Below are 13,788 nucleotides of genomic sequence, written 5' to 3'. Positions count from 1 at the left end.
AGACCTTGTTTCTTTTCTCACTCCCTAGGTGTCGGGAAGAGTAGTCTGTTGCTTCGGTTTGCAGATAACACTTTCTCTGGTAAGTGCACAGTCGTCACTTCCTCCTCACTAATTACTCACTTCTTCGCCTGATTATTTTGGATGTTGTACAAAAATAAAAAAGCCGTCGGTGGCATAAAATGTGGAAACTGTGGGCGGCTAATGCTTGGCGAACAGCCTACATACCTCAGTTTCCTCACTTGACAAAATGCAGTGACTTCAAAAGCGGCCTCTTTCCAGCACTAAGAACTATTTAAAGCTTAACCAAAGCCAGTAATTTGCACTTTGGCAAGCTAGTGCGGTCAACCATTTTTTAGTTTTTCTTTACAATTATCTCCCCCCCCCCCCCCCCCCCCCCAAAATGCTGCCTTCTAAACCACCTGTCTATAAACTTGCAATACACATTTTAAATTTAAACAAGAACTGTTTCTTACAATTTCAGTTGAACAGCATATGTGTTTTCCTCTAAATTAGTCAATTTTAAAAAATACAAAATTTAGATTTTTATTGTTGCAAAGAAAAGGTACTATTGACTTTGAATTACTAAAATCCTAGTTTAACACGCAAGGATAACAAAAAAAATATGTACGGGAGAAGAATAGAAACAGAAAAGCATTGGCAAAATATTGGCTCACCTTCACTGGCACTGAAGTGCAATTCTTTTTAGACCGATATGAACATGTAATTGGGAAAAATGCTCGCAGTGCGTGAGAGCTAATGCTGGAAGTGGGCTGACCCCTGTTCAGTTTACTGTGGTGGGGGAGGAAACAACATGTAAATCACAGTTGGAGCAGACCAATAAATAAATAGGCTGACCCAAAACTCACCTGTTTGTTTTTATTTATTTATGATTTTGTTTAATTACATTAAGTTGGTGAGAAGTCCACAGCTGTGTCTAAGCCTGACCTAAAAATAAATATATATATTTTATCGGATACATGGTAGAGTTGAAGTAGGAAGGTTATAACAGAATGGTTATATACCAGATATTGCATCTTTCCAGCATTACCTGGGGGGATCGTGGGAATGTTACAGCTGCAGTGTCTAATGTTGGGTGTACACATGCCTCTTTATAAACAGGCTGTGCCATAGAGCATCCCTCCAGCCACAGTGCTTATTAAGGGATGAGACCGCTTTCCATTTCTAACATTAGAGTCTGTCCTCTACCTGATGATTCTGTGGAAGTCGTACTCATCCTTAATACAGTGTCCACTTCTCCGGAACACACAAGATGGATGCCAGTCAAGGACTCAAGCGGGGTCCATTTTGATAACTGGATGATGCAACACTTTAGTCGGTGTATCGCCACATTTCATAAGCAGTTAAGAGCCGTGGTTCCCAAATATTTTAGACCCATGACCCACTTTTTTGAAACGACAAACTTTCAAGACCCACCCACCTTTTAATGAACATAAGATATGTGGGGGGCGCGATTTAAAACATTTTTTATTAATGGAACTACAGCATTGTGTGGTAGCACATAATCATTTACAGATAGCCCATTTCCCACTGAAATGGCCACTAACTTTGCACAGACATTCAGTTTTACTGATAGAACTATATAGCAGTCCAGTGATAATGTTCGGAAATGGGTTTCCGTGAATATTTATTATTTGTGCATCAAACAGTAAAGTGTCTTGTTTTGATCCTATTAAAACTCTGCTTCCACAACACTTCAACATTAAAAAAAATGTGCTTCATTTTTGCTTTCCGAAGTATTGAATGCATACAGTTGACTTACCGGAATTTGCATTTTGTAGTGTGTTGCAAAAAACGAAATCCTACAGCCGTTCTTTTCACGTTCTCTATACTCCAAGAAGATTGTCACATAATTCACTTTAAAAACTCCTCTAACTTTGCAGTTGGAGAAAGAAAAGTAAACACCAATCCCTTGTTAAGAATAAGCAGCAATTTGCCAGAAGATGATGCTTGACATTTAACCTCTGTCTTAGATGCATTATCAGGTGTGACAAGATAAACACAGAATTTAAAAGCATCTTTATTTATTGCTCGGACTTTCCAAACCCATCAAAAATCAACTCGCGACCCACAGTTTGGGAAACCCTGTTTTAGAGACCCTGGCCTAGTCCACATTTGTATGGAGTATGTGTGGAGGGAGGTGAATGTAAGCAGAGGGTAATCACTTTGGCATCCTTCCTGCTTTGCTTCCACTGGGTGAAATAATGCAACCAGCAACAGATCCAATACAGTGCAGAAAAGCCCCTTTAACGAGCTAGGACTGCGCATTACAACATAAAGGAAGCACTTGGCTCTGTTGCCTTATAATCTGAGCAAACTGAAAATAAATCAAATCTGAACATGCCCTCTACCTACAAGTGACCCTCCATTTGTGTCTAGCAGCCCCTCACCCTCCTCTGTTCCACCCCGGTCCAATTTCACCGAAGACCCAACAACTCTTCTTTCTTGTGACCTGTGCAAAATAATTCCTACTCTAGCAGTTTTATACACCTTCTTCATCTGGCCACCCCTTTCCTGTACTTATAGATCCACTGCCTTTCCCAATACCTACTAATAAATTGCCAATTTGCTGGACTTTACCTGTCCTATTTTCAGGACCCATAGACAGTCTCCTTGCTGATATTCATAGCCCTTCTAGGCATACTCTTCTTTCAGCTTGCTGGGTCCCTGTGCCCCCAAGATTCTGTCTCTGCACAGTGATCAGGCCAATCCTTCTATACTCTCCCTACCATTGAATCTACCTTAAAATCTTCAAGTGACCATCTCCACATGGGGAAACGCTGTAAACAGACGATTGCCTTGAAAATCAACTATCCACCAGCTTGCAAATAGTCATAGAAATGGTTGAAAGTTGGTACCCAGACCATCGATTGGAATTGAAATAACACAAACGAAGTGTATGCTGAAGACCATAAACCCATCTCATTATCCCTGAGTGACGTGCCTGCCGGCACCCTTACTGCTTAAAGTAGAGAAACACACTCTCCTTCTATTTTCATGAAGTAACTGGGCCTACCTTCCACCCAGCTTAAAGGATGGCATTAGAATATTCATTACTTTATTTACTATTATTTATTTTGATTTTTGAACCCCCCCCCCTCTTTCCATACCCTGCTGCACCTCACTTCATCACATTTGTCTCCTACACCGGATGCCTATAACCCCCAGTTTTAATTCTCCTATAGTGTCTTTAAATCAACCCAACCAGAAGCATTGGCTAATGCATTATCCCCCCTCACTCTATAACCCTTCCACGGGACCCTGCAGTGCAACTGCTGCCCCCTTCTCTTATTCACTGTTCTATAGCCAACGTGCACCGTATTAACCCTAACACCTAAGTACTCGCCACACGAGTCCTCCCCATTTGCTGTCTTACCCCCTTGGATCCTTTAGTAGCCACATGCCCATACAGAAACCAACTGTCTTAAGATATCTTCTTCTGGCAAAAATATCCTCAGCGACCTTTAGGTGCAACAAAGTAAGGAAAAGGAGAACCCCTGTGAACTCCTCGGAACCCACTAAGGGCACTGTCGTGTAGTCCTATATTACCTATATAGGATCTGTGCGTTTGGATAACATAAACTGTGGGATTGGTGGCAGACTGATTCAGAGCACCCCCCACTGGATACGTTAGCCTGTCTGTATCAGCTAGCTCACAGTGCCACTAGAAACTCCTCTTAGGGGGTAGATAATAGTTCTTGGCAACCTCAGAACATGACAACCCTGATCCCTCCGAATAGTGGAAACAATATACTACCTTTCGCTCCGTCACTTCGTTTGTCTCCGAGAGATGCACAGAATAAACAGGCTAGGCTTTTTCAATAAGGATTTATTGAACAGTTGTTATTCTAGTGTAGAATAGATGATCTGCAACAACTATTCGACAGTAGCAGAGAGATATGATTAGAAGCACAAAAAATGCAAATGGGTGGTATAGTTCTACCATCTTGCAATAATCATGAATACATACAAGTATATAAAATACATGATAAAAGGTGCGTACTCCTATGATGCCTCCCTAAGTAGATGTACCTAAATGTACCTAGCGTCTGTGTAGGTGTTATGCCAAGAATCCCTCTAGGATCTAGTCAACCCCATTACCTGAGAATGAGAAAATATGGGACCCTGTCCTGGTCTCGAGTTGGACACCCTGTGAGGGATGTTAGACCACTGCGAGCTGGAGTTGTCTGCATGCAGGAACCTCAGCGTCTCTGGTCAGTGTGTCAGCCGGGAAGTCTCGGTCTCCTCTCTTTCTAAGCACATGATGTATATAAACCCATAGGTCTCCCCAGGGGTCCTACCTTGCTGTGTTACTGTGTTGGCCTAAAGGATGACGTCGGGCCTGAACTTTATACAGCGATATTATACAGGAGATGTTCGTCCTGCTGTGCTTCCAATAAGCCTCATGCATAATATATGAGATTCGAACTAGGGGCAAACCCGCGTTCTGAATGCAGTGTCATTTCTAGGTAACATGTCAGTTCCTCTGAACCGTTATGTATGTAATGTAGGGAACAATATAGGTGAAAGCTTGCAATGTTACCTGGGCCTATATAGGGAACCTATATGGACTATAACAGCCCCCCTGGCCTTTACGGGTATCCCTTCTCTACCTCCCTGTTTGTTGACCTCCTGGCCACGTCTATCCATCTGATATTTCTCCTACCCTCCAGCAGTGAGTCCGCTTATGCCCGACCCCTTTAATACCGATGCATTTTGTTTGAAAAAAGGTACTAGTGCTTTGTACTGTAACTAAGCGTACTAGTCCCATTGCACAAGATACTACTCTTTTCCTCAACCAAGGTACTACATTTTCAGTGCTATGAGAGATGACAAATTACAGCTATTCTCCATTCCGCCAAATAGAGCAACTTCTGGACACCTCTTTGTCTAGTCTTGGATCACAACACAGATTGTGCCTATACACCAGTGTGTTATCTATTGCTAACCTCCTGCTCTCACTACTACATGACCAAAGAAACCTCCATGAGGGGCATCTCTTCTATATTTGCTGCTCTCACGTCACTGAAACATTGCAGGGCCCACTTTTCTCTTGAAAATTGATAAGCTGCCGCTTTACCGCACCCCAACAAACCAACATTGCTGCTTGTCCCCCTTCCTCTTCAGGATTGGGGGCTCCTCCGGTGATACTAATCCGGTATCATCCAGAAAATCCAGCACGTACATGTATTTTTCTTAGTGTGTTTAATGGTGTTTTTTGTGATTATTTTTAGTCATGTTCTCGCTATCTCTCTAGATGTTTCATTCTGAGGATAATTTTGTAGCATTTCTTCATGACTCTGCTTGGCTGGCGCGCCAAATCCGCATCCAAGGCAAGCCTGCCAGGGACTTTCTGGGACCAGCGCCAAGATGGCCTCCTGCATTCCGCAACCTCTCGTCATTGGCACTGGTAGACATGTATTGCTTTGACCTGTGTCGAGCTTTGTAGAGTGACTCTTTTCAACCGGGGTTAAATACCAATATTAGGTTACGTGGGACTTTTCGTGTTTCGGCTCCTTCACCCCAGCCGCTCTTCCCCCGCCATTGCACAATATTGGAGTGACCTCATTTACTCAAGTACCCGGATGACCGTCCTGAGCCCTAGCACTGCAACTCATTGCTAGATGTGCTGCAAAGCACACACATAGGGAACTGTTCACTAGATTAGGCGTCAATCGCTTCAATCACTTTTGCATTTGTTATCTGCTTTTGGAATGGTACCAATCCAAATCTGTCTGAAATGCTGCCCCTGATCATGTCCTATTTTGACCAACCTCCATTACTCAAAAACAGAGGCGTGTTACCTTTATGTATAAAATGAACTCCATTTGTACAATCACAAAATAGACATTTTGCCTACTTGTGTATTATCAGCCATTCACTGATCATTTTTCTCCAACATGCTCCTCTGGCTGCTGCACTGTCTCCTCCGGCTCATCTACCCTTTGGGATGCTAATCGCAAATTTCCTATTCTGTTGACTGTCTAAGCCAGTTTTTGGACTTCAGTATTTTTGTTCATTGATCTTTCTTGTCCTGTGCGTCACAAATTGATGGAAAATTTGTCAGGCAGAAGTAGCGTCCATTGCTTTTCACATGGCCTCCCTGGTCAAATCGCTTCAAATGTCTATCTTTTTTCTGGATAAAGAATATCAGACGGTGCTGCTTACGCCTTTCCTAATCGTAGTTCTTATAGGATGCACTGCGATGCAAGAATATGGAGGTTAAATAGAAGAATCCTCGCTGCCTCACCTGTTCACAAGATGCTCACAGCACAGACTTCATATGTCACTTATTGCTCATTGCTCTGGTGGCTAGGTCATTGATTGGCTAGAATGGTTATTGTGTACCCAGACTAATGTTTGGATATCCTGATTTGGATAGACGTCGCCTCCCAATCGCATTCTTCTATACCTAGGGTAGGAAAGCAACTACTGCAAATGATTCAAAAGAACTGGAGGAACAATTGAGTCTACGTACAGCTGCTGAGAAAAGCTGACCAGTGGTAATGGAGATATCTATATCTCTCGCTATAGACATCAATTAAAGCTAAGCTAGTGGGCTGTGTCCAAACTAAACTAACTCAATAGTGCCAGTTCATTTCTGAGGTTGGTTTCTTAGGAAGACATATTAAAAAGAATCAGTGAGAAACTCTGTAGTCTTCTCAATCACCAGCTGTATGAGGACCTAGCCATGGTACCGTTTGGGTAAAATTCAAGCTATTAATACACCACCCCCAGGAAAGAGGATCATATCCTTACAGCCTGTGCTGTATCATCTGAGATTCCCATTGGAGAGCAGGCTGACTGTGCCACAGGACCGGCCATGATCTCCTTCTTATTATCAATTGACTCATGAGACTTGTTCCCGAGAGCAGACTTTCGTGCACAGCCCGACTCCTGTCCACCCATAGTGTTTGATGTATGAACTTTAAATTAGGCACTATTTTTTCATTGGCTAATGACATTTTTTTTTAATTTAGTAATTTTTGTTTATTCCTGACGCATGCCACTTCAGAGCCATTTCTGCACACTCACTGGTGGAGTCTGCCTCTAAATTCGTTCAATCCAAGAACTGCGGGTGGAGGGCATGGTTCCTTTAGTTCCTATGGGGCTAACACTGAAGACTCCAAGTCTTGGCCACATCAGCTAGATATTGAGGAACTGTCTCTGAGATTGCAGGGGGAAGGGTTGGTTCCTTTCAGTCACTGATATGTTTAAAACTTTTTGTTTTTTTAATGTGAGGTTTTTAGGTCTTTTTCTCTAACTTGAGGGAGTTAAGTTGATATCATAAGGATTGATCACCTTCGCTTTAAAGGCTAGGGACTAAAACTGTCAGGTTTTATTCATCTGTGATCGCTGTGGCAGAGGTGGGTTACAATCCCGCTCCTCAAATTCCTCGAAGGTGGGTAGCTGCAGTGCAGATTTTCCACACAGACGGCCTTTCCTTTGGAAGGACTTGTGCAAGGTACAGAGGGGCAGATCTATATCGGAGATGCGCCACTTTTACGCCGCCGTTGCGTCACTTTTGTGACGCAGCGGCGGTGTAAACCCTGCGCCACGTTGCGCCATATTTACATCGTGACGCATCTATGGAGATGCGTCACGGTGTAAAGCCCTGCGCCACGTAAAACCTGCGTCAGGTTTCACGTGGGCGTGTCGACAGAGGGGGGGCGTTCCGTCGCAGGAACGCCCCTGAAAAGTGACTCCGTCAAATCTATAAGATTTGACTGAGTCACTTTCCCAACGCTGATGCGCCAAAACCCTGCGCCTGCTTGAAGCAGGCGTAAGGCTTGACGCACCATGATAGGGATAGGGTAGGTTGGAACAGTGCTGGAGTTGCGTCGCGCTTGCGACGCAACTGAAGCACTGCGCCAACCTTACGCCATCGGATGCGTCGCGCATCTGTTTATTCCTGCGCCATGATGCGCCGCATTGTAAATGCGGTGCATCATGTGTGGCGCAAGGGTAAACTTGCGTGACGCATCATTCCTGGCGCATCCTTGCTGATTTGCAGGGATGCGCCAGGCAACCTAAATCTGCCCCAGAGTACCTTAAGCTGGATCCTTAGGGATACTTGTTGCAGTGAAGAAAATGTTTATGATGAAGTCACAGTGAAGTATCCTGAAACAGTAATGTCAGTTAGCATCAAAGATAATGAAACTTCTGTAACTAATTCCTTTACGGGGAAAATTCATTTTCACCACTCGTCCCTTGCGACTCTTTTTTGAAATCCTATTAAAGTGTATCCTTGATTTAGAAACCTTGCTTTTTGACACCCTTACTCCTTTTATGTCCGATTACGTTTAACAAAAAGCCTTTCCTTGTTTTTTTGAGCTAAACATAAAATGAGCTGCAACTATTTTTCTTTTTAGTGCTTTCTGTGTAATAGTCAGTCTTCATAGCGGTTATTTAACATTAATATTCACAATAGCCTAGTACTCCTCCTCTAAGGCATGCAGTTGGGGACAACCAGGTGAAATGCAGGCTGTGTCAGCCTGTCGGGTACACACCGGTGTCTGTGGAGGGCGTGGGTCTAGAGGTGGAAGTACTTAAATATTAGTTCTCCCGGAAAGGTTGAGACAGTGAGGGGTTTGGGATTTCGGATTCGTCCCTCAAATCTCCCACATTTGAGACATGAATACGCTTATACAGAGGGGAAAAAGAACAAACACCCACATACAGGAATCAAAAAGTACTAATGGCTCCTGTACAAGGGAATACCTGACCACCACAACAACTGCATACATCGGAAGAACCAATCATTAAAACAAAGACCCGAATCCTCTAAAAGCACTGCACGTTGAATGAGAAACACCCCAAAAAACCACCCATTCAGACAGGAGACCACAAAAACTTGTACACACCGGATGACACATGCATATGCCATGAAGAAACAATTGTGAAGCAGACACAAACACCTGTTCAGAAATGTAAAAACATGAACAAAAATATCCATATTCTATTCAACCCTGAAAAAGACACACCTGCAAATACATGGACAGACACTCCATGTGGGGACGCAGTCTCCTATAAGCAGTTGCAAATATGTGGCGTGTGTGGTGATGTCTCAGCAGTGGCAGCACGGCAGCCATGTTTTGTGGGTGCTCCTGTGTAGATTGTGAAATGGAAATTGTGTATTGAGGTGGCAATTTGCAGTTGGAAGGCATCTGCTTGGGTGAGCTGGTGGAATGACCGCCTTCTGACTTATCCTTAAATTGAGGTCCACACTTTGTGGTTGGGCAGTAACATTGGCTAAGATACCCATGAGAAGCGCACGTGAGTGTTACAAATCTATTGTCAGTTTAGGTGACCATTACTGTGGTAACAGCCAGAAACTCCTGTCCCAGATGACAAGCCATCGCAACAGTGAGGGGTTATTGCTTGACTGAGTCAAAACTATGAGTGGTCACTGGGCTGCTGTGTGACCACCTTCCACCTCCAACGAAGGCTGGACTCAAACGGTGGCTGTTGGACGATTCCTTTGAGACTTAAGACCCAGGCGTTGGGAGAACACCAGGGAGAATACTGAAATTTTGCGATCAAGGCACCGATTATCACTGCCTGCGTTCCTTTCGCAATCATCAGTGATCCGTTTGCATGCAGTGCAAGGATTGGTAGGGGACAAGGACGGACGCAGAAGCATTGTAAGGAATTTCCCATACTGGAGAATGATTGGTCAGCGGGTAAGGAAAGCCTCTAGGTGCCAAATCACTTCCCTCCATGACATCCAGTAGGCACTGCAAACGGCAAAGTCGTATATCTAGTTCATCAAAATGAAAGGACCGGACAAGTGTCCATTCAAAGAGTCGTTTATTTATTCCCTAGTATTTTCTGGTTTAGAATACTTATTGCTTTTGTATTGTAAGTCCCCTGAATATCTGTATTGTTATTACACGTGATGCATTTCATACACTGTCCCTTTAGTGTTACTTTACCTCATTGTATGACTTAGTGATTTTCACGTAAAGCGCTCAAATGCTGTCGAGCATGTTCGCAATATGTAAAATTGCATAAATGAAAAAGTAAATAAACAAAATGGCTGATCTGGGAGAGAAATTTCAAAGAATGGAAACCAGTTCGACTGACCTATGGATGCCCCCACCAACTAGATTCTGGGTAACCCAAATGCACACATTTCAGGATCTCAATGGATTTGCAAATCCTGTCCATATTTGTAAACAATCAAGAATGAGTTATTTCCAGTAAAATGGAATTATTCGTTTGAGAACTGAAGCCCAATTAATTCCTGAGCTGAGTAACTTGTACTTCTAAAACTGGGAAAAGTTGAGTGAGCATTGGATTGTGACGAGTATGCAGTACCGTGGATGAAAGTTGTATGTAACTCCAGATGTAAACTGTGTTATGGGGCAGAGGAAGTTGAACTCAAAAAACCAACAGACTGAGCCAATTGCACGGAATTTAATGTTATTGAGCAATGATATTGTAATTGTATTGTAATTGCATTTATGTAGCGCTTACTATCCAAAGCGCTTTTTTAGCGAGTAGCACGCTACTCCGGAACCCAAAAAGGGTTAGTGGTGACTTAGTATAGGAAGATATTAAATTAATTTGAGCAGTGGACATGAGTTTGCTATTTGGATTGAGAAGGATAGTGGAGGGATAGAAGAAGAAAGGGTTTGCATTTATCAAGTGCTTGCTACCCCTGATGATGTGTTGAATCGCTTTTCAGCGGGTAGCACGCTACTCCACAACCCAAAAAGGATTAGTGGGGAATTAGTATAGTGAAATACGAAATTAATTTGAGCGGTGGACATGTTAGGCTGTTGTTGGATTGAAAAGGGTAAAGGAGGGCTAGAAGAGGGAAGGGTTTTAAATATAGGCATGTCTACAACCCACATTCTACCATTGGCAAGACAACTCCATGCATTTAATAGTCTGGGGTGACTTTAGTAGAGGGCAATTAAATCTACTTTAAAACAAGTTTGGGTCCGAACAGTACTGAATCACTGGAACCCCTTAGAGACAGTTAGTTAGTTGAAGGGTGATCACCATGATTCCTTCCTTATTGAAAGTAGTGTTCTTGAGAAAGGCGAGACTGCTTATTGGGAAAGGCCGTAGGTTTTGGCTCTAAAAGGCCGAGGTGTTAACTTTGCCAGTACTTTTCGACAATGGCACACTTGCATCAAGAAGCATGCGCACATAGCTGGCAATACAGAAGTGGGGTTTTCTGATTAAAAAAGAAAAAAAACAAATTCCACGGTGGTTGCTAGTGTTCACACGTGTCACCAGGGAGTTGTGCATGTCATGACACATGCTTGCATCATGATGCATCATGACCAATTTAGATTTAGAAACCTAACACGTGTAAGGGGTGTAGAATTTTATGAAATATCTACTTGCCCAAGGGACATGATGCTTCAGAAATCCACATGCCCTGCACAAAAATCCACTTGTCCCTTTTGGTGCGATGCAGTGAGGTGGTAAATTATGGAAGCCTCTCATGTTTTATCAGGGTTTGTATTCTAGCAAGGCTCTGATTTGCCCACATTTCCGTAAATCTATGTACAAGGTCTAGAAGTAGGTGTAAAGTTGTTAGTTGAAAGTATTTTGTGGCAAGGTCGGGAGTATATCTTTTTCTAGGATGGGGGAAAAAAGGGTTGTAGAAAAAGTTAATTTTCAATTTTTCAGCAAACGTTTACATAGAATAAATATGACCTGGCATGTGTATTTGTAAAGCGCTTTTTCACCCTAGGGGCTCTTTGTACTGAAATAACAGATGTTTTTGTTATCCAACTCAATGATGCTCATTTTATCGACCTCAAAAGGATGAAAGTCTGAGTGGACTCGCCACGAATGGAATGTATGACCATGTATATCTGCTAATCCGAAAACTAAATTCACCAAAGTTTGATAGGGGTTTCTAGACATACTTTTGTAAATTCCTGAAAGTTGTAAATCTGCACCAATGCAGGGATATACCTACAGGTACACTTGTGTGTCTTACGTTAAAAAGTGTCCACTATCTTGCTTTCACGGTTCTCCTTTTTTTAAAAAAATATATAAAAATTGTCATACATTAAACACATTGTAATATAACATACCTCAGAAAATATGGTATCTAAAGTTGCAAAACAGCTTAGCAAAAAGCTTTTTTCAATTTTTTCTTTTTTTGTATGTATTTAATTTTGCAGGTAAAAAAGCACCAATCCTCCTTTCAGGATAAATTTTAACAAACATTTGCAATGCAATAGGTCTCACATTTTAGAAACTTAGACCTATTGGTATTATATATATTATAATGACAATGCCTTTTATTATTGCAGATTTTTTAAACACATAAACAAAAGGCATTGTCATTTCAATGCCAATAGCTAAAAATCTTGCAATTGTGAGACCTATTGCATTGCAAATGCTTGTTAGAGTTGGAAAAAAGTTATCATCTTCTAAAGTACATTACAAATAGCATTTTGCAGTCGCAAACTCCAAATCTGAGTGTTTGCATCCTTAAAAATGCTTTGAATATCTTGAGCTTGGAGAGGTGGGATTTTTTTTAAGTTTCTCCTGTTAATAAAAGGATATAAAACTAAATTGGAATTATGCCTGATTGCTACCAGGGCTCTTTAACAAAAAAAGTCAGAGCCTCAAAGAAGAAAATATTCTTCGAAATTTCCAGATATCCATTGTCAGGAGTGAGAAACTGTTCTCGCTATTTTATCATTTATATAGCATGCAATCTGCCATTGTTATTGTATTGCAACACACGTGGTAACCCGTGGATGAATTTCCATTCAGTTCTGAGATGATCACATCAAGTATTTCATTGCTATTGCATTCTGGGACCTGCAGGTTTAAGTTTCATTATCAACACAAACTCACATGTTCGGATTGTAAACACAAAATAAGACTGGAGATGACAGCATTGCACCACTTTTCATCTTGGGCAACTAACAGTTGGTAAACATAAGTCAAGCAAACGTTCTACATAAACCCACTGCAAAGAAATAAACGTCATATAAGGGTAAAAAAAAAGATGTTGCATACATACGAGTGTTCGCCTACACAAAGCTTAAGTGTGCCCCTGGGCGGTGTTGGTGTTATAAGGAGGCGGCCAATGAGACTGAGTTAGAGCTGCACTGCATACGACAAATGCCAGAGCTTGAGATGCTACGAGCTAGTCCTGTTTCTTTAGACAGCTGCTCTGTGATTAGCCCAGTTGCACATGGCTTCAACCCACTACTGTAACAGCACCATTACTTCAGAGCACGTGTGCTGGATAAAATGCGCTAGACCAGGTACCCAGGACTGCATACATGCAGACCAGGCGCCTTAGCTCTTCAAACTAAACAGATTCTTTCACTCTCCAAGCCAGAGGCAGCATGGAAAGACATCTTGTCTGTGAAACACCCCATGCAGGCCCCCTTACACTACTTCGTGCTCTTATCCCAGTGTACATAACCTGTGCTTACTGACACCGACTTGCTAGCCGTTCGCAAAGGCATCCCCTAGCACGTTGTGCCTGCAGGAAGAGAAACGCAATAAAGAAAATAGTTCTTACAGACTTAAGAACACCTACCATGTAACAACTGAAGTAAAAGGGCCAGTCGCCATGTGTGGATACTTGGGGTACCTTCCGGGGTGCCGGATGGCTATCCTCCAGCACCCTCGATCGAGATGTGCAACAACACCACCATCGTGCAAATTTACTAAACACGGACGTGTTTTTCTATATTATCTTACCAAAACGTCTCTACAAGTTTCTAAGCCGGACAAAAAGTCCACATTACCCATTTACCCTCAATATTTGCAAAG

General features: G+C 42.4%; 1 protein-coding gene across 1 annotated transcript in view; it reads left to right on the top strand.

Annotated features, from left to right (window-relative positions):
* Positions 1–13,788, top strand: part of LOC146811401 (ras-related protein Rab-35-like) — a 156,075-nt gene that overhangs the window by 88,593 nt on the left and 53,694 nt on the right. Inside the window, exon 2 of the mRNA XM_085618515.1 lies at positions 29–79. Coding sequence (XP_085474641.1) covers positions 29–79 — 51 coding nt within the window. The remainder of the gene's footprint in view (positions 1–28; positions 80–13,788) is intronic.

Source organism: Triturus cristatus, chromosome 7 (assembly GCF_964204655.1).
Source record: "Triturus cristatus chromosome 7, aTriCri1.1, whole genome shotgun sequence".
NCBI lineage: Eukaryota > Metazoa > Chordata > Amphibia > Caudata > Salamandridae > Triturus > Triturus cristatus.
This window is presented reverse-complemented; position numbering and strand designations above follow the sequence as displayed.